This window comes from Lepisosteus platostomus, chromosome 21 (genome assembly GCF_059453375.1).
Source record: "Lepisosteus platostomus isolate fLepPlt1 chromosome 21, fLepPlt1.hap1, whole genome shotgun sequence".
NCBI classification, from domain to species: Eukaryota; Metazoa; Chordata; class Actinopteri; order Semionotiformes; family Lepisosteidae; genus Lepisosteus; species Lepisosteus platostomus.
In genome coordinates this window covers 9,339,935-9,361,971 of record NC_142631.1, presented here as the reverse complement: position 1 = coordinate 9,361,971, position 22,037 = coordinate 9,339,935, and the positions used below count along the sequence as shown (strand labels likewise).

The following is a 22,037-nucleotide window of genomic DNA, read 5'->3' as shown; positions in this document are numbered from 1 at the left end:
TTGTATAGATGTCCCACCTCAAACTATTTCACACCGATATCCAATAAGGTGACTTTTTTAACCTTCAAGAAACCACAGATCCTTAAAGGTTACCACAGCATTTGCCTGCAGCTAAAAGGCAACTTCTAAAGCAGCGACATCAAAAGCCTTCAGGATCTTGAGAGGCATTTCTGGACTGATCCAATATTGTACTATAGGCAGCAATAAGCAGCCATTGTTTCACAAACCATGTTACAAATTAAGCAACAGAAAAGTTTTTGGACAAAACTAAAATTATCTTGAGAAGTGTGAAAACTGAAGAAAGTAAGAATACCTAAATGTATCTATTTAATCTTGTTTTACTGCTTCTGACCAACCAAGTTTTTCCCACAACTAAATATCCAGAAAATATGAAATATGGAAGTGCAGGCTGCACTACTGAATTTAAAACACAGACTAACCTGGGATTAAGTCAGACAACACTTCCAGCAGACATCCTCAAAAAAAGACGACGCTGCAGACATACCTGCAGTTTCCGGGCCATGGCCACCACCTCGTGATCAGGAGGATTGTACTTGTAACAATTCGAGAACATTAATCGGATATCAGCTGCAAAGCCTTGAGCATCCTGGTATTCCCGGCTGTCCATCTTTTTCTGCGGACAACAAAATATTTTCATTTTTAACCCAACCGTATCAGAGCAGCCGACAGTAGCCTTATTATTTCACACTTCACAGTTCACTTATCACAGGAATCAAAAATGTGGTTTGAAAAAGAAAATGGTTTGTGTATTTGTTATGAACTCTTTACCTGGCACATTTTCTGCAGAGAGGGAGGCTTTGAATTGAATGTCTTGAAAAAGTATGAGGACAATTTTCTTAACACGGACAGAGGTGAAGATACTCGCCTTTTTGAAAGGTAGACAGCACATGGCTTCTCATTGGAGATTTTAAGTGATCTGCCTTTTTCCTTAACTGGTTCAAATTAAAATGAACGAGGTACTCACAGGTGTCTCTACAGATCACACTACTGCAGGAAATGAGAAAAAGTATGATAATCCTTACACATATAACGCACCTTTCTTAAATTGTTTCTTTAGTTGCCCCACTGGGGATGAATAAAGTATTTTGAAATAAATCTTTACACTCCACTCAAAGCACTTCACATGTAATGGGGACTCCCCTCCACCACCAATGTGTAGCACCCACCTGGATGATGCGACGGCAGCCAAGGTGCGCCAGTACGCTCACCACACATCAGCTATCAGTGGGGAGGAGAACAGAGTAAGGAGTCCAGTTCATAGATGCGCATTATTAGGAGGCCATGACTGATAAGGGCCAGGGGGAAATTTGGCCAAACACTCCAAAACTTTTTGAAAAATGCCCTGGATTTTTAAATATCATGGAGAGTCAGGACCTCAGTTTTAAATCGCATCCAAAGGACAGTGCCTTTTTTTCAGCATAGTGTTCCCATCACTATACTGGGGCATTAGGACCCACACAGACCACAGGGTGAGCGCTCCCTACTGGACCTCTAACAACTCTTCCAGCAGCAACCTTGGCTGGGTCTCCCATCCAGGTACTGGCCAGGCTCCCACTTGCTTAGCTTCAGTGGGTTGCCAGTTGCAAGTTGCAGGGTGTTAAAGTAGCTGGCAAAATAGAGCACTTGGGGACATTAAAGACATTTTTAACTCAGTGTTGAAATAGAGGCAGCTGTTGTCCTGACACTTGTTAATAACCGCAAATTCATGCCATCAAGGGTTAACTAGCAGAACCCCTAGTATACTCAAACCTGGTAAGACCAGGTTCAAGATCCCAGTTTGACCTCGTCCTGTTATAGCTCAAAGGTTGGCAGAATCAAAAGATTAAGTTCTCACACTACAATATAAAGCATAGAGGGAATTAGGCAAAATAAAACAATAGAAAACTGTAGAATTCTTTAGAAAACAGAAACTTCACTGTGAAGTTTGTACAATCAAAAGCCAAAGCTATCATCAGCACTCACGAGAGAACTACCAATATTGTTTTCGAGAAAATGACCAAGCTGGCTTCCAAAAAAAAAAAACTTTTGACGTTTCCGGACGTTTCCGGACTCGGAAAGTACACACAGAGCTACATATAAAAATTCCAGGCATTGTAGCTGTGAGGCATAAATGTATTCCAAAGGCATTCGGTCACAGCACATGCTGCACAACCTTGCCATCTATTAAGGGAAGGAGGAAGCTGTTTCAGGATTGGGGACGTACTTTGACAGTACTGAGGTCCATGGGGTGCTTGATGATTTCGTGGTAGTCGTGCAGTTCCAAAGCTTCAGCGTCAACTGGCTTGTAGAAAGGCCATGCATAGGCAGCGTGTTTTTTGGAGAGCATCTCCTTCAGGATGCTATCGCAGTACTTTAGGTGCTCATTCAGTTTGCCCTTCTTCCCTGCGTGCTGTGGTACCTCCCCGTCCTCCAGGTCCTTTTTGGGGGGCTTGATGGGGCGGCCTGTACTCTCCCTCCTCGAGACCACTTTGGCCTGCTTGGGTTCCAGCAGCGGGGTGGGGGACTCGCTACGGCTCGCGGTGATGGCTGAAGTGGTGGGCGTCGTTGTGTCTGCTTTCCGCTTCACGCCCTTCTTCTGGTAAGGGAAGAAAAACAACCCCACACACAGATTACTGGGGAGGCATCTGCTCCAAATATCACATTCCTCATTCATGTGCTGGCCAAAGCTTACCCAAATGACCAAAAAATTAGGAAGCCCCAAATAATGTGATTAAGAAGAAGAGACTAAACAGGGTATATTCCACTCGCATCTTCTTCTAGCTGAAGATTGCTGAAAGATGTAGTCAGGATAGTGTGTGCCACTGAACTTCAAGTTCCACTGGTTCCACCAGCCTTCAGTTAAGGTTGAGGACTGTTTTTGGCTAAGGAAAATATATTACACTTATATAGTGCATGAAAACTTTATCCACCCTTGACCCACCTGCTTGCCATTTTGCATCAGCAGCCTCAACCACACAGCAAATCAAGTATAGAACTGAGACATTACTTCACTAGTTGAATTAAGGGAGATCTTTGGAGGGTCATAGGAGGGATTGGATGGCAGAGTAATTGTACAGAACCTTCTACAATAGTCATTTCTGGTCTAATTTACCTATTGCTTTTCTTAATTTTTTAATTCATTTTCATCTAGGTTTTTTGTGTTTTCTTCCTGAATGTACCATGCCAAGATCCATGAATAAGAAAACAGATCTTTGGAGCATACAGCATTAGTTCCATATTTTATATCAGTAATTCGGATAAACTCTTGCTCAGAGTAACGGAAATATATTAGTATTCTTTACTGGTAGGATTACATGTGTCTATAGTCCAACTAAGAGTCTTGTAGGAAAGTTGAGTGTAGTCTGAGTGTATGGTCTGTTAGGTTAATCTGGCATGCTTGGATTGTGGATACGACACCACTCTGCGTGAGATGTTCTGGAGGATGAGGAATTTGGTTCTGCTTTTTTGCCTATGTCAGTTGTGTTTTTCCTCTTTTCTGCTTCGGTCTTCAGTGTCCTTGTCAACTACTGTAGCTCAGGCATTAATTAAAATCCTATTTCTGATAATTATGCTGTCAATAGCTTTTTATTTATATTCTTTTTTATTGCATCTACTATGACTTTTAGAATGAATGAATCCCCTCTACCTTTACTTTTGCCTGTTTTACCATGTATTCTGTATAAAAATTAAAAATGTATTTGCTTCCTTTACGTAACTACAGGAACAAACTTAATTATTTACTCACACTTCTGCATGTATTTGTATTAAACAAATAAAGGGAAAAAGGAAGGTAGGCCAGATTGTCAGCACAAAGTAACACCTCTACACTTATGAACAGTGCCATAAGATTTTTACATCTCATCCACAAGACAGCACCTCACACAGCACACTTACCCCTATCACTATAATGAGGTATTGGAAATTCTAGTCCAGAGGAAAGAGCACCACCTACTGGTCCACCAACACCACATACAGCAGTAACTTGTTTGTCCTTAAAGTTGCCCATCCCACGACTATCTAGGCCCAGATATTGCCTAGATTGAGACAGACTTCATGACATCAAGCTACATGGTGTTAACAATGCTGAAAACTGAATCACTGTCCTCAAACTGACCACCAGCTCCTATTATTTTATCTACAACAACGTCTCCTTGTGGTGAGTTTTTCACAATTTTCATGACCAAGTGCTTTAATTTGATCTTCTTTGGTCTCTCAAATCTTCTTTAATCTTAATCCCTCATAAACCTTATCAGTGCCACATAAAAGAAGAGAAACACAAAGCTTATATAAAATGAAAAAAGCTCTTCATTGCTGATTTTTTTTTCAGGAAGAAAAATATTTTAACTTCTAACTCAGCCTCTTCCCAAAACTCAAGTGTTTTCAAACACTTTCTGCAAATGATTTACCCAGCACAAAGGCAACAGCCCAGTCACCGACACTCTGGAGTGGGTGAGGACCTAAGTCATTGCTCATTTGGCAGCACAGGTTTTTCAAAAACACCATCAACATTTGTTTTCAGAGGGGAGGAATATTTTCGCTCACATTTTAAAAAGGGGAACATTTTCCAATAACTGAGGCCACTTTTAAATAGTGTGCTTTCTCTCAGACTTGAGCCCTGGGTGTTCCTGTTGAAGCACAGCTGAATAAAAACTAAAATTTAATTCAAAAGACTTCACTGTGTGGTACAATTACAGTACCATTCTGTGGAATTTGGTATGTGACTTGTTGGGAAGCTGTTTTTTTTTGGTTGAGCTCCTACTACAGGACCTACTTTGACAACTGGCTGTGCTGGAGGACCGACAGGCATCATGGGAGCTGCAGGGGGAGCAGCCTGAACAGGCGTTACATTGGGGGTGATCGTTGGCACTGGAGTTGCTGCGATAACTGGTGTCTGAGAGACTGCAGGAGGGGTACTGGGAAAAGATGGAGGTGGAGAGACTGAAGACACTGCCGCCACCTGCTGGCTTCCTAGAAAACAACCACAAAAGAGAAATTCAGTGAGGGACAAGCAAGCAAAAGCTGGAACAAACTGATGTCCAAACCCTAAATGCATCACTGTAGGCTGGTAAACATAAAAAAACTTGTATGTTACATGTCAATTGAAAAGGAAGAGTTACACAAAGTATGCAAAGTACAACCTGAACAATTTGAAAAAAGTCCTTAAATAACATGCCGTCACCTATGAAATTCTGGATAACATTTTGCCAAGATAACCCTGGAAAAAGAAGCTGTACCATGTCGTGTTTCTCAGATGTGCCCCAGTCTGGGCGAGTGGTGTCTTCAGGACGTCTGCTGCTCTTACCAGTGCTAGGTGCTCCTGCTGGCTTCCGGCCTTTTCCCTTGGGCGCAGGTGGGAGCAGCTCCACCTCCTCCTGTGGCATCTGTGCCACTTTCTGGAGAAAGATTTTCTCCAACGCCTGAGCCATCAGGACAATATCATCGGTAGGCTAGAGGAGACAGCAGGCAATAAAGGAGGGTGGGGGTTAATACCTTTTTCCAAAAACCTAAAGATAACACTCCGCCTTTACTCAAAACAAAAGCAACACTTAGGAAAAAAATTACAAATGACTGTAAAGAGAAATACTAAAGGCACCATTGTAAACTGAAAATTCCCTCCCCACATCAAAAAGGGGTTATAACTATAGTAGCCAGCAGAAAATCCTACCATGAAATTAAGGAACAAAAGCAAAAAAAATGAAAGCAAAATAAGTCTGAGGAACAGAAATAAAAGTGAGTCAACAATACAAAATGGTGCATTGGTATGGTTCATTTTAAATTTTCAGTCACAAAGCCATAGCATTTAGAATTTCAATTAAGGCAAAATACTGCAAGCTATTACAAAATGCTTGCCATACTTACCTTGTTATAAATGTAACAGTTAGTAAACATGGTATTGAAGTCTTGCATACATTCACTAGCACTCCAGTAGTAGTTATTCTCCAGTCTCTTTTTAATAGTTCCCATGTCCATAGGGTTCTTGATGATTTTATGATAATCCTGTTTGACAAAAATTAAGATATAAATTTACTTTAAAATGCATGGAACAGATGTGTAACCATATTTTAACACCTCGAACACTACGAGCACATTACCAACTAATGTGTCACCATGGTTGCAAAAGTACGCAGCAAAATTTCAAGAGGTAGGTGACAGAAGATCAAGTCACACACATTCTGTTTATATTAAAGAGCATTTATGTTCGTTCTCCACTGTGAACTGAGCAAGAAGATGATCTCTTCCCAGAGCCCAGCTCTTTATCCATGCTGATATGTTTTACAAGCATCTGACAAGCAGCAGTATCAGTTAGTCAAACAAGTGCTCCTCAGCCATCTATAGCCACCTGGTAGCACTAATATTACCATGCCAGTAGGAAGTTCCTCTGAAAGAACCAGAACCTCTTATTTTCTGCCAGTTTGGCCAGCCAAATGCATTAACTTCATATGAAACAGTATTCTGTGCTTTTCCCTATGCCTGTCTACAGAATCGTATATATACTGATGGAAAAAAGAAACAACATTTTGTGGAATGCGAATACTACAGTTATAGCTTATGTACTTTCACAAAAAGTTGTTAATTTGTTTTAAGCCCTCTGACCAGCAATACAGCTTGTGCAGTGAAGCATTGCAACTTGCCAATCACACGAAAGCTCGTTAGGTGCACTTTTACCCAATGAGGTCCAGGTGGAACAATGAACGATCAGGTCACCTTTAAAAAGGCCTTAATTCAAAGCTTAGGTCACTGCAAGTAAAAGGCCCCACTTAGTCAGTTTTCTGGGCATTCCATAATGTGCCAGCATTGCCAGATACTATGGAGTAAGCCGCTCCACTGTGTCCCAACTGCAGAGAAGGTTTCAGCAGACTGGCAGGACAGATTACTGTCCAAGATCCAGTTGCTCTTGGGTGACCACAGCAGAGCAGGACCGGCACATCAGACTGGTCCATCTGAGAGATCGTTTCAGATCTGCCACCCGTACTGCTGCTGAAACTGCCAGCAGACACAATGCCCACATCAGTGACAGGACAGTGAGGCTCCATGCTGCTGGCCTTAGAACAAGACGACCTGTCAGATGCCCTATGCTCACAGCTCCTACATGTCACACCTGACTGGCTTGGGCCAGACAGAGGCTGTGATGGACTCGTTGGCAGTGGCATCAGGTCCTCTTCATGGATGAGTCACTCTTCAGCCTGTTCCACGCAGACAGGTGGGCCAGAGTGTGGAGGAGGAGGTGTTGCGTTTCTTTTTTCCATCAGTATAAATTTGCTTGTACATGTTTTCATTTCTGTATGTACAGCAGCTGAGACAGTGACAGATAATACAGAAGACTGAACAAGTGGTACTTTTAATCTCTACAGGCTAATATGCTAATGATAATATGTACATCTAAAATAAAGGGAGGATTATCATTCACATTGACTAGCAAATCTCATCATAAACTTGGAAATCGTGAGTAACGAAAAAAACTGGACCAAGAAATCACTTTTTAAAAATTGTGAGAATCTGTGAACTTTGTGGACTTCGAACCACGTTGAAATGTTATGAAATTTAAAGATTTTGAAGGTTGTGGTTCACCAAATGGATAGTACAGTTCACCTAAAGAGACGTTATATTTTTAATTCGGAAGTTCAGTTCCTGCTAAAATAAAAGCCAGTAATTATTGTTGATGGTAAAGAACGTGTTTGAGATAGTTCTTTTAGCAGCGCCTAAGTAGCAATGCAAATGGCAATAGAACAAAACAAAAATTAAATGATAAAAAGCCAAAAACGCAGAAGTAGTATGCTTCTTTAGGTGATTTGAACTCTAACGGATTACTACCTACAGACCGAGACCGATTAAAAAGCAATAAAAGGGCAATGCATTATGTAGCTTTGCCTGCGGTCATTGGGGTGGAGTCAATACAGATGCAACAGTGATGGTCAGTGAGATCCAAAGTCCATCTGATTTTCCCAATGTCTTTAATTAAAACTTTGGTTTTTAAAGTGCTTAGAAAGAAAGCAGCTGACTGATTAAGTAAATGGTGAGGTGTGAAGTTGGCCCTCGCTGGCTTGTTTGATGAGCATGATCTGTTCGGTAAGCTGTGAATGATTCCTGTTTGTCTGGTCCTCACGTGTCACAGGGGATTCTGGATTACAGCTCTGCATTCTTGGTTTCTTAAATGGACCAATAACATGATCGGCTGGCTTGCTTTCAGATCCTAGATAGTTAAAATAACAGGAATACCCTGCAGCACTGTAGATCTACAGCACTAGACGTGGACACTATAGATGATAGTGGAGATAATTATAATTCAATAATGACAGATCAATTCTTCTGAGAGTAAGAACACTGGTTTATTAGCGAGTTTTGATATATGCTGTCTGTGACGATTTAGAATCCTATTGGTGTGTCGGACCAAATTATATAGGTACTAACAGTCATGATGCAGAGGTTATTAGCATTCAAGTTCAAATCTCAGAATAGCAACAAAACTGCTATGAAGTTGAAAACATTTGAGACAACAGTCATTAAGAAAATCACATGCCAGACTAATTTATCTGTTTAATTAATTCTGATTTTTCATTTGGATTCAAATCAGCTTTACTATCAATCTGCAAAATGTTACTGGTTTGTCCTGGATAACAACAGAGAACCATTCTTGCTTAAGAAATATAAATATAAAATAAAAAAATCCTGAGTGGCAATTTACAGTATTATCAGACAATTACTAAACATTAGATTTCCTAGCATTTTAATTATTAAACTACTATGGCAAAATATGTCAAACTTATGATTACAATAATTTTAGGCTTAAAAACACCAAAGAGTTCCAATTTTTCCATGTCAAACCAATCTGACTTGCAAAAGGCAGAATTATCACACAGACATTACTTACCGGGAGGCTTAGTTTGATGGCATCCACTGGCTGATAAAAAGGCCAGGCGAACTGATGCTTCCAAAGGGTCTTCACCACCACGTTCTGCATGTACTGCAGCTGATTGGTCTTTCTGCCTGGCTTGTTGGGGTTGGTGACCTCGGGCGGTGGGGGGTTGACACCAGGCTGCGGAGCCTGTATGGCCGAGGTGACTGCTGACATCCTTTCAGGATTGCTGTCACTCTCTTTGTCTGTGACTTCCCCTGTCTTCAATGGGTTCTGTATTCCTCTTTGTGCTCTTTACTCCCCAAAGGGGACCCGCATCCCATCTCAGAGCCAGACCTTGTGACCTCTGCAAGAGAAACAGTTGGTAGGACACCTTAATCAATCAAAAGAATACAAGAGCGGGCACGAGTGAAGTTCAGCCGCGACCATGGAAAACTGAAATCTGTCTCTTCCCATGATGACCTTCCAATGTTCACTAATCACAAGAAAACTGACCACACAGAAAATTTCAAAAATTATGTACTTCATGTAATTTTTACAATTGTGTTAAACACCTCAGAGCTACAAATATTTTTCCTAAGGCTGGTAATATTTTTTCTAAATGTTCTTTTGAAACTCCACACTCAATCAGTGGTCAAATTTTTAAATTCATAACTGTATGCATTATTGCACATTTGCCAGTTATCTCATTTTCCAGCAATTATGTTTGAGAATTGTTAGCTAACAAACTCAAGGCAAGCATGGCAACTGACAAGTGTGTTAAATATGGCCAAATATTTACAGGAGAATAATGAATACAAACAAGGGTAGCCTTTATATAAATAACAAGAAATCAGACATTCCAAGCTTTTCCTAAACTTTTTAAGAGATAAAAATGCAAGTTAGAGGATGAAATCAGCTGTTTCCCTTTTCAAGATCTTCCCAGTCATAAACGTCATAAAAGTCATAAAAAATGCCCATTGGAGAAAGTAGCTGCACCTCAGAAGGGAGTGAAGGGGGTCTCTTTAATCGATAGTTTCCAATTTTTAGAATGAGCTCCTCATAAAGCGAAGAAAATTGACAAACTACCATCTTACACCTAGGCCAGAGAAAATACCTTTCATACAATTCTGTAGGTGATGCTGCCAGCACAAGAGAAAGTGTGTTTTATATTTGTTTTCCCTTGGGTAAGAGGAGCTCTAGAATGTTCTCATAGAAACAGCCTCAGTCAGGGAGGCCCTTTTCCAAATGGCAGAGAGGAGGAAACCAGACCCCCCTGAATAAAACATCCACAGTAATGCTACTATATATTGGAAAAAAAAAACTTGAGAGGCCCAAGAAAAACCTATTCCGTGGATTCATTGAGAACTCTTAAGTTATTCTTCCTAAAACTTGGCTTCTTAAAATACCAAAACCATTTTAAAAGAAGCCCATCATAGTCTGAGAACGGATGCTAGGTTCACATCAAAGACACCTTTAGCATGGCAGGCATATTAACTTATTCGGTGACTTTTTTTCTTTAAAAATGATCCAACAGGATAAGTGAATCAGGAGTTATTTCCTGAAAATATATCCACTTCAATAACAGAAAACTTTGGAGTGTTTTCATGCTCAAAAACTGTTTTAATTGTGTCTTATTGACAGAGATTTACAATTTCACTTGTAACATCTACCCAGCTGCCAATCCAACCATTAAAAACTCACAAGCTTTAATAAAATCCACCATACTGCACACTCTGCAGTACTATCTGGAGCAATAGTTGCAAACCTTTCAGTACAGCAATACAATCTCCACTGGAACAAATATTTAAGTTTTTTTTTTAATTGGCACTGCTGAATTGGGAAGATGTTAAAACCTATGAAATCTTAGTTTTCATTTTTTTACAAGTTGTGATAATGTGCATGTAGTCCGCTTTCACCAAACTTTCACACTTCCACTTACATCTTATATTATTTTTCATATACAACTACTCAGGAATCTGCTTTTTCCAAAGCTATGCTCATAAATTGTAAGTAGCATTGCTGATGAGCTACTGAATTTACTGTCAGCAGTACAAACAAGCCAAAATTAAATTTTGAAAAAGTGATTCATTTTGAAACCCAAAGTTTTATTTTTTTAAAGAAAAAAAACACTGAAAATAACCCATCTTACAAGTTGGCCTACTTATTAAGCTGTATGTATTTAGTGTTTATACATAGCTAAGACTATCATAGCTATGATGACACCTGAAGAAGGCTCCACGGCCGAAACGTTGTGTTTTTTCTCTCTTCTTTTTTTCAGCATGGAATAAACCTATTACTTTTTCCTTTATAGTCTAGCTAAGACTATAAAAGCCCAAAATAAAATAAAAACCTAGGAGTACATTAAGACTGACTATAAAATATCACATCGATTACATCTGGCTACTACTAAACTGTATTCTGCATGTCCCCAAAACCAAAGCCTTGATGTAACCTTTGGCTATTAACCCTCTGCCACCAGTCTACAGGCACTGTGCAGCTCAAGTACCAATTTTCCTTTGCACTCTTAGAGCTACCATTTGTTATTGACATAGATAACATTCAGTCTTTTCTATTATCTTGGCAAGCTTGGTTGTACATAAAAGCTGACCCCTTGGCTTAAGAGAATGCATTTAGAATAGAAAATACCTTCTGTGATGAAAATAACTTCTTTCATTTCTGTTGTAGCTTTGTATCACTGTTCTATTCTAATTTGTTTTGCAAAAAAGTAGGATTTGTACAGAAATTTCTAAATGTAATTAAAACTATGTACATTAAAAATGAGTTATTTCACTGTATTGACACTTCAATTTGAATTTTTACTTAATTTCCTATTTTATGAATTTTATTGATTTCAAATATCCATATAAAACACTACACAGTTACTGTAATTAAAAATAGCTAACAAAATTAGTAGCTTTATTCTTAAAGTCAACTGTTTACGAAATGACAAACTTCTAACACTACATTTGCCATCTACGTCCAAACCCTTTTAAAGTGAATATTTCATTTTGTTTCAAAATAATTTGAGATTCAGAATGCTTCAAAGTACCATCTTTAAGGGAGATGGTTTCTATTCTTCTAATTAATGGATCTTTCAAACCTATCATGCTATTTATTTTCATATTTCCAGCAAAGCACATGATGAACAGAGTTGCTGTCCTTCTATTAACTACACTCCAGCCATTACTTGCTCATCATCCAGTTTTTACAGCTGAAGTCTGACAGTAACTATTCAACATATTTCTCTATTAACTTACAGAATTATCTGCAGTGGCTAGTTTAATCGTGTCTTGGTACACCATTCCGAAACTTGCTTTCTGACAAGGGACAGTAGATCAGAAGTGCCTGCAAGAATTCATACTCATTATTTCCTCTGACGTATAACTTGAAATCAAAACTACAAATACCTGCAGCTCATTTCAGTAGAAATTGTTAACTCCAATCACAAAGCCGTATCAGCGGCAGAAAAGGGTAAGTGGCACCTTCAGACGGCAGTTCTGGATTGTCAACACAGTGCAATACTTCAATTTACCGGTGCTACATAACAGACAAAAACTACAAAAACCCACAGAAATGTGCATTTGCAGTTACATGCTGTTGTCTTGCCCAGCGATACATTGCTATTAATTCTATAAATTTTATTTCTATTCCAGATCTCTATCCCTGACTACTTTCAAAGGATAAAGTATTTTAATACTGAAAAATGCACCATACCCCTGTCAATTGGCCTAGTGTGGACATTCTGGGATTCAAAATCTGCCACTCAGTGAATGAAAAATTCCTATGACTGCAATTGTGCTGAAGAAACTTTATGACCTCAAAACTGTGTTCTAGCCATAACACTTCTTATTTTTACTTTGTTTTTAAATAAATCTAAAACCTGGAGCTGACTACAGGGAAAACATAACATTACACGACAGAAAATAAAAGGTAAAGAGGACAAAGAAAGTATTAAGTAGCACAAACTACTTGCTACAAACTACTTGTATACATCATGATTTTCAAATCTCTTGACATCTCTTGACAGGAAAACCCAAATATTCTGAATGTCTAATGTTTTATGTTTAAGATTCAGTGGACTTGATGCTTATTTCTACCACTTTTCAATTTGAGCCAGATGTTGACATAGGCCCTACATCACAACTTTTTAGCTAACACTTCCAATCCTTTTTTTATAGGGAGCCTATACCTAAATAGCAACACAAATACATGAAAAAACACACTTTCATTTTACACATTAGCGATATAAGCTTCTCATTACCAAGTAACGGATTCAGAAAGAACAAAGCAACAACTGACACCCAGCTACACCTTCACATGAAAGGGCAGCTATTTAACTAAAAAGACGGCAAAAAACCTTGTTAGAAAAGATAAATGGTCACAATTACTCAATGAATGAGAACCATATATTAAGTGATTTTGGAAAAGCAGGGCTTACGCTCATAGCTGTGGCAGTTGAAGAAAAACTCTGGTTTCATTTGCTTATTAATGTACTACTCATTTCTTATTGATTCATCAGTAACGTCAAACTCCAGGTCTCTCTTTGTCTGGTACTGGGTTGAAAAAAAGCATTCAGTTCTGACCTGGAGGGGCAGTGATACACTTTAGGGCCTACGGTGAAGGCTTCAGTTGTTCGGTTGTTGACAAATTGAAAATGAAAAACAACAATACATCTGAAACATAGAAACCACAGAAACCAGTGCTAGTCTTTCAGGAACCCTGGGAAGCTAGTTTTGACAGCAGCTTTTATGAGGTGTAGATTTTGTTGAACAAAAAGACAGTGGAAGCTGGTGTGAGATCTCAATATATCAAGAGCAATTCAACACCTCCCACACAGAATCTACAATATGTCCACTCCTGGATCAAGTCTGCTACAACTAGACCATAGTCAGATTTAAAACACATCTGTATAAAAAATGCACTGCATAATGTATAGACAATATATTGCATTTCAAGATCTTATGCTGTGTAGTTTAAGTTATAAAGGAACATTTAAAGGCAAAACATACATTTTTAAATAAATTATGATACAGTATAACATTTTATAGACCACAGACAGGAGTGCCTAAAACCTAACACCTTAAAATACATAAAATTAAAAATCTTGATGATCAAAATAAATCTTGCCCAAAAGCATAAAGATGTTCCTTGTTTCAACTGCATTAAACCTTTGAAAAAGGGGTACAGTATACCGCCTAAAGTTATAAATTTTGCCAAGCTAACATATCTCAAGACAGGATTTGGAAATATACATATTCAAATACATTTTGAATTTGGATTCCAACACCGAAGAGACTTTGCAAAAAAAAAGTGCAAATTTCATAAGTCTAGAACATATTTGGTATTTACTGAAGCTTGAGCATCAGTACGTTCCAGACAGGCATGATGTGTTATATCCGTAAAATAGTCAACCTCTGAAACACCAAAAAAGAACCCACTTTCTCTCATGGTAAACCAAAAAGCACGCAGTTGTGGACCACAGGCTCACAGGAAACTGTTGAGATAGGGAGGTTGTCTGATCTGCTTCAAGAGTGAATGCTCAAAGCCACAGGCCACAAGAGTCGAGTGTCCCACAGAGTGAGGGGAACTCTGGCTCTGAAGATCCAAACGTCATGGGGAAAATCTGTACTGGGGAAAAATCTGTGCTTAAACCAAATGTTTTAATATCGTATACTGCGTCTTGTGCTGCTGCTCCTGAGATTTGTTACCAATACAAAATGGGATAGATTGACAGAAGTTGTAAACAACTATGAAAAAATGTCAAGAAATGGTCCAACAGTATTTGCTGAAAAGAGTGGAAAGATTGAGGTGTATATACTGCTAATACAGACTATTCAAATCACAGCTGGAACCAAAGATTGTTATGGTCAACTTGGAGGACATCTTAATATTTTCTCCTCACCATTCTACACAGCCCAATCACAAAATCTCATTTTCGCTTACAAAAAAAAATGAATGTAGGTTTCATCTCTCAAGAATGATTACAGTCACTGTAAAGTCCAAAGATGCCTTCTAAGAAAGAACAGAATGTATAACCAAGTTATCGGAAGGAGCTGAGACGCACAAGAGATCACAATAAACACACAAAAAAAAGATCAATGATAAAACACTGGAAAACTTAGTCAGAGACTCATCTAAGTAACTTCCATACAGTTAGTTGCTAAGGCAAGATAGCTTTTAAATCACTGATAAGATTAATCTCCTGCTGTTGAAAATACTGTATGATCTGGGACTAAACAGAAAAATATAAATTGGATTGATTAGCCTAGTTGATAGATAGACAGGGAAATCCCAAGCAATTTAATTTGCTTTTCAAAGAAGAGAAAGGATTACTGGAAGGATCAATAGCTCAACTTCTAATGACAGCTGTTTAATCACTGCATGATGTCGCCTTTATTATGAACTCGGATTTTGCATAAACAGCCGGAAATATTGATGGAGTACAAAGGGTCAATGGGTACTTGTGCGTTTTTCCTCCTCAACAGGACCTTGAGTATGATCAAAGATGAACCAGGGACGGCTCTACATGAAACAAAACTATTTGAAACAGCAGACAACGTACCATTTTGTTACTATGCAGTATATTATTTCTTTGCAGTAGGGTATTATTCAATATTCCTATTAGTTAAATAATTTGTTAGTACTCAGGACTATTTGACAATACAAAATACTTATACATACAGAGCATTCATTTAATTTGTCAGGTTAAATCCGCTTTCATTTGAACTAAAGACTCTTTCATACAGCAGGGTGTTTACTGGGGCAATCGAGTGATATACCTTGCTCACAGACACAAAAGCAAGTTGCACTTGGTATTTGAACCCATGATCCTCCAGTCCTGAGTCCAGAACCTTAACCAATACTCTGCAATGCTGCCTTAAAATAATAGAGTAAATTAAGGAAGACTTCAATCAGCAAACATTTCTTTGAATAGTTGTCAGCACACTATTTACTATATGCATCTTTCCAGGAACCTCTCATATATGTGCTACAAACGGAGATGATAAAATGAAGGAAGATTTAATTTTTACCATGACTCTACAAAACTTTTAATGGCTAAAGAGGCACCATACCTCACACCATACCATGCACAAACTATCTTAAGCAGCTGAAAAATAAGATTTCTGCACAGCACGTAAGGTACCAAAAATGAACACTTTAACTAATACATGAAAAACATTATGAGGCTTGCTTTCAGAGCCAGTGAAAGTTGTGTTGGGGGGGGGGGTTCAACTTTAATAAAGTGTTTAAAATGATAATACTCTGATAAATCTGCATAATTATAGCATAACTTGATCCAAAACACAGCTTCAGTATTCTTTAACACACCAGCTGTTCCTCAGACAGACTCCTCGCCACTTACACATAAGTATTCTGGAATACTGAACTTCACCTAGTTTGAATTTGTGAAGGATGTGCATTTAAACCCTGTGAGGGACTGGTGTCCCGTCCAGGGTATATCCTGTCTTGTGCCCTTTGCTTGCCGAGATAGGATCTGGCACCCCACAACCCTGAATTGGGAGAAGCGGTTAGAAAATGGGCAGATTTGTATCATGCAATTTAACGCTACTATTGTTTACTAAACATAATGAATCAATATTCATGTTACCTAAAGAAAATAAATCAATTACTACATTACACAACGTGTGTTTTCACAAATTACAGGAAATTTATAAGATAACACGATGACAAGCGCTTCACTTTCCAGTTACTAAAGGTAACAAATCACTATTTAATACACTCCTTAAAATCACCTGCTTTGAGGAAGTGACTGAAAATAACTTTTCACCTAGTGCCGTGTTAAAGATGTTCTGTAACAAATGTATTCAAGCACCTTCACGAATCTATGCAACCTTATATCTTCCTAAATGCGGTAATGAATTTAAAAAAATGATTACTTCTTTCACAGGTTAAGTCAAAACACTGCTTTTGAACCTAATACCCGAAGTAAATAGACATCACCTAAGATATACCTTAAACATACAAGCAAGAAATATACCCATTATGAACAAAAACTCAAAGAGGTAATACTACATCCTTAGATAACTTTAAACGGACAGCGTCTAGCACAACCCATCAGTCAATGCTTGGCAGAGAACCACAAAACAGCAGTTTTGACACACAACTACTGCTGTGTTTACTAGTGTTTAAAAGGAAATGGCTGTAAAGTGTAAACTGACGTGACAATGTAACCATCTGTGGCGAAATGAAAACACATATTTCAATGCAATTTTTACATTCATACTGGGAGAGGAAAAAAAAACATAAGCTCTTCCCCGCCCCCTACATTCCTGTTTGTCAAAAATGAAACAAATATTGAATTTACAGTATGCAGCCTATAACTTAAGGTGCTGTCCTAGTCATTTCCTGCGTTTTTCTATACTGTCAGTGACTGTTAAATGGCATATGACAAGAACTAACCCTAGGGTGCAACTTCAGGCTTCTCGAGAACCTAAAAACAGGGGACATGAAAATGGTGTACTGTGCAAACCGTGGGGGACAATTTCTGGCAAAAAATGGGCGTATCGGTTGTGGTAACTGTGAGATTTATTGTACCATTTTCTTCTAAATGCCACATTAACAGTAAACGTAATCGCGTCACTGTAATCATAAATGGCAACAGTGATTGAAAAGATGCAGCAAAAATGCTCACGGAACTGGAGAAGCTTTTAATATTTGGCTGGACTGACATAATTCGCGGGTAATGTTACAGAGCTGCACGAATTGTCTAATCATCCCACAGTCCGTGGCGACGTGCGGAACGGTACTTCAATGTTTGGGAATGCTAGATGTGGTGTGCTTAAAAAAAACAAGCACGGTCAAACTGTAAAAAAAACAATTGAAAATATAGCAGAGACAGCTACCTACTGCTACAATTCGATAAACCACAAGAGAGGGAAAACACAGTAAAGCGGTTAAAAATGACTTCGGTTGGATGTTTAAATGAAAACAGCCGGAAATATAAAATTGCATAAAGTCGAGCAAGATAACAAATACGCTTCCGACTGCATTTGTTTTTGTCTTCGTGCGTGTGCGAAAAAGAATACATAAGGTCCTGCACAACACACACGGAACAAGCTCGGTCCTATCCTCGCCGAAATAGGTCCTCCACACATTCTCCTTTAAAAGATGGCGGGCAGGGGAAAGATTCTGTGTGAAATGCAGTCGATCCGTCCCTCTCCCCGTACCCTGCACCGCTCTGCTGCATTCACTAAACCCCGGACGGTGTGCAAGTAATCACACTGCACAAAGATCTCATTTGCTTACAAACAGTTCCAATTTTCACGACCAGAAGTTCACACAAAATCTATTAACCCCCTACGCGAAACCAGGCTTTGTTACATTGTTGTAATGCTGCTAATGTACAGAGACAGCTTTGTTGGAAAAAAGGTAGCAGTTTATAGGTTCAATGCATTTTTCTCGATCGGTTATTCCGCTCAAAGAGTGCCGCAAGCCCTCAATCTTACAATAAGCAATAATGCTAAAAAAGACGAATATTTTAATTTATTACTTTTCCCCTCAGCAGCTCCAACAGCGTTTTGCTTGCAGTCGTCCTACCAGGTCTTCTTTTATTTCAGCAAAGCAGCATAATAGATGAGGTCCTACGAGTCTCCTGCTCATGCGCCGCAAAACAAAGGCATCACGGGAGTCGTCGTTCACCGCTCCAGCTTTCACTCTGAAATCGGGATGTTTTGAAAATCAAGGACTACAGCTTCCAACATGCAGTTGGCTGGTTAGCGGTGGTGTTTCTTGGCCCACTCAACAAAGCTTAGCGTCGTACTCTAGTTTGAGAAGAAGGAAAGATAGATTTTTTTATTCTGCTTGAATAGTTTTTTTAGGCAGATTACGCTGTATTGTAATCGGATGGTGTTATTGATTTTCGACTCAAACGATCTGGTTGCTTCCTTCAAGGACATCGAGTTTATTTTGAAACTCGTGCTGAGCACCCTTACTCTCCTTCAGTCATTACCAAAACTAGTTTTGTGTAATTGCGAAGTTCGAATTCTCTGAGCTGTCAGTACTACAGGAGAGATCACTTCTGGACTCTAACAGTGGAATCGATAAAGTATTTAATATTGCAGTCATGGGATGCTGGATGTATATTTTTAATCGTGGAAAATGCTGTAATTGTTATGTTAATTTACCCTTTAACGTATCTTTTCAGGTATAAAACGATTTTTAAAGCATGGAGAGGAACGAGAAAAACGTGTTTGTATGAGAACATAGTTTTCAGTTTATCAAAGTTTTGACAGAATCTGTAGGATTTTTTAAATGAACAATGAGTTTTCACCTCCTATACAAAAACATTGATGCAGAATGGCATGTTAAGTGTTACAGTAATATGTTAACATTTTTGATACACCATGTGTTCAGCAAACAAAAAAATATATATTACTCTAAGTGAAACTGTTGGTTAACAGCTTTAGTCCAAATGGGAAGCCTGACAGAAAAACTGGCTTAATAGACATTGGCTTCCAAAAAGCAGATGGTAGACTGCTTGCAGTGTGACCACCTGTTCTTCATCTTGCTTGATGTGATTCTCGGTTCTTCATTTCTCCTTTTAAGTGGGTAATTTAAAAATAATTACCAATTGGCTTCTCGGACCAGTTGGGATTGAAGAGGCATGAGACATCTTTTTACAGCCAATAAATGTACATGGTACCATACTTAGAATGCTCACAAAATTGGAGTCTGGTGTTCATATTTGCATTTCATGATGCATTAAACTTAATAACTCCAGTACTTTTGTACCCGTATAAGTAGTTTGTGTATTGAAAAATAACGATATTCCAATGTTCCAATATTCCCTTGTTTAATTTTGCAATGCCTCTCAGTATATAGTGGTTCTATGTATTTCTGTGGTTCTATGTGCAGCGTTTACTGTCAGGGGACAAAATTAAAATATTTTTCTGTGTTCTTGCTCGTATTACTGAAAATTCACAGTTAAAATTATTTTTTATCATAAGAATATAAGAAAGGTTACAAACATGAAGGGTGGCTTGGTGGTGCCGTGTCTAGCATTGCCGCTTTGCAATGCTTCATTCAGTGTTGCTCCAGATCGACAGAGCACCAACGTATGTTTTCCGCATGTTTACTCTGGGTAGGTTCCCACTGGGTGCTCTGGTTTTTTCCCACTATTCCGAAACATGCTAGGTTAACTGGCTTCTGATAAAGTTGGCCCTGCTGTCTGGACTGGCAACCAGTCTATGGTGTACTTTGCCTTGCACCAGTTGGTTGTTTGAGATCGGCTTTCCCCGACCCTGAATTGGATGAAGGGGTTAGAAAATGGATGGGTGGCTACAAACAAGAGGTCTGTCTAGCCCATTTGGTAATGAGTAAATAATTGAACGAGAGACCTTATTCAGATGTTGCTTGAGAAAGAGCAAGGGTTCTGGCTTCAAAAACCTTTTGTTTTGGACACTCTGCAATATGGGCCTGTCCCATCGGCCAATCTGCATTTATTCAGCAATACTTCATACTTCATCTTCTATAATAATATTTGATTCCCTTCTTGGTTTTTGCATTGCCTTGAAGATAATGAACAGATTCGATTGAAGTATTCAGAATGGTCCAAGTTACTGACTTCCTCTGATTGTGCCTTTCTTCAAGAATCTGCAGGACAAGGTCCTCATATCAATCACCAACTAACAAACAAACATTCAAGATGATCTTGTCTCCTTTCAAATATTTCTTGTGTTCTGTTTTTTTTCCAATGAAGTCTGTTCTCAAACAGTGGCGGTTTATGATTTCAGCACTTTCCAGCTCATAAAGTTTCAATTGGTCATCAGCAGTCTACCACAAAATACAGTGGTCTGTACAGGTACTGTCAATAATGAGTCATGCAGGGTCCTTCAATGTATATAAAGGGAGAGGAGGTAAGATAATAGCAAAGCTATTGGATTTTTTTTTACGAGAGGAAAAGAGGCACAAGTAAGAAACATTGTTCCTTATAGCTGTTCTTTATGGTGTAATCTAATCTCGCTAAATAATATTTAGTTTGTCTTGGTCAATGGTTTTGGGTTAAGAAATTTAGATTTAAAATATGTGCTGCTTTAGGTATTCAGATGACAAAGCAAACGGTCATAACATTGGCCAGTGATGTATACCTAATTTGGCAACACATTGACAAAGATTTAATACTGTGTCAGGATTATCATAGAGCCAATACTCGAAGAACCACACACCCAAAGGACAAGGATTCCTTCAAAAGGAGTCCAGATGAAGTCATTAATAACTGTATATGGTACATATATTTCAGAACATTTAAACAGTCAACATAAAACTAGTCTAAGTCTTATTTGAAATGTGTAAAACAAATAGAACATCTCTAATAGGTCCTTATAGCTAAACTATATCTGATAAAACTGCCAGAATTTGTTGCATGTAGTGCACTCAGAGGAGCTGTAGGAACTAAGAGCAACATGAGATGGAAAAACTGGTAAGGCCTTCATTCAGAGTCGCTCCAGATCAACAGAGCACCAATGTAGAGCAGTTGTCAGAGAGCAGGTGGTCCCAGACTGTGAAAGATTAAAGAATACTACATTCTTACCTAATACTCCTACCTAACATGACGTTGCCAAATAAAATGATTCCACTTGAGGATCTGGAAACGGGCAGGGCAGTCAAGTCTTCGAAACTCAAGGCTGTAGTTCTTAGAGTTCTGTCATCACAGACACATCAGCCATGACAATTCCAGTCAGCGCCAGGAAAAATACAAGAAAAGGAGAAGGGTTGATTGTTGGAGACTGTTCTCATGAACACTGCAAATGAAACCTCACGTAAACAGCAGTGTGATATAACACTAATTTCAAGTTGGCTACCAGACGGGCATCTAGCAAGGACAGGTGAGCACCCAGTGGCTATTACTCATATTGAGACAGATGACATTAGCATAAGCAGCACAATTCTTCTATGAATCAAATTGAAATAGAATTTCTTAACTAGTCATGTCCAATACCATAATCATATGTTATAATTTTTTAAACATTTCCTCTTTGATGGGCTTTTTGGCAGATCTGTAGGTTTCCAGAATCTCACTGTATGATCTCCCAATAGCCAATACTGTATATAGCCCATAGGTAATCACTTTGACAAATATCAATAAAGTTAAGGACAAAATTGTGGGTAGCACAGTGGCACAATAGCTAGTTTTGCTGCCTTGTAGCACTGGGGCCTGGGTTAAAATCCTGGGGTGCTAACC

General features: G+C 38.7%; 1 protein-coding gene across 9 annotated transcripts in view; it reads right to left on the bottom strand.

The window, feature by feature from the left end:
- The window catches only part of LOC148643984 (bromodomain-containing protein 3-like), a 30,029-nt gene extending 11,547 nt beyond the window's left edge, over positions 1-18,482 (bottom strand). For all 9 annotated transcript variants that reach the window (XM_088615511.1, XM_088615513.1, XM_088615518.1 and 6 more), the window contains exons 1-7: positions 18,348-18,482; positions 8,870-9,200; positions 5,860-5,997; positions 5,303-5,447; positions 4,772-4,968; positions 2,225-2,596; positions 506-634 (exon numbers count right to left, since the gene is read on the bottom strand). In XM_088615511.1, the coding sequence (XP_088471637.1) occupies positions 506-634; positions 2,225-2,596; positions 4,772-4,968; positions 5,303-5,447; positions 5,860-5,997; positions 8,870-9,070 (1,182 nt within the window). In that variant the 5' untranslated portion in view covers positions 9,071-9,200; positions 18,348-18,482. The remainder of the gene's footprint in view (positions 1-505; positions 635-2,224; positions 2,597-4,771; positions 4,969-5,302; positions 5,448-5,859; positions 5,998-8,869; positions 9,201-18,347) is intronic.
- Positions 18,483-22,037: the final 3,555 nt, after the last annotated feature.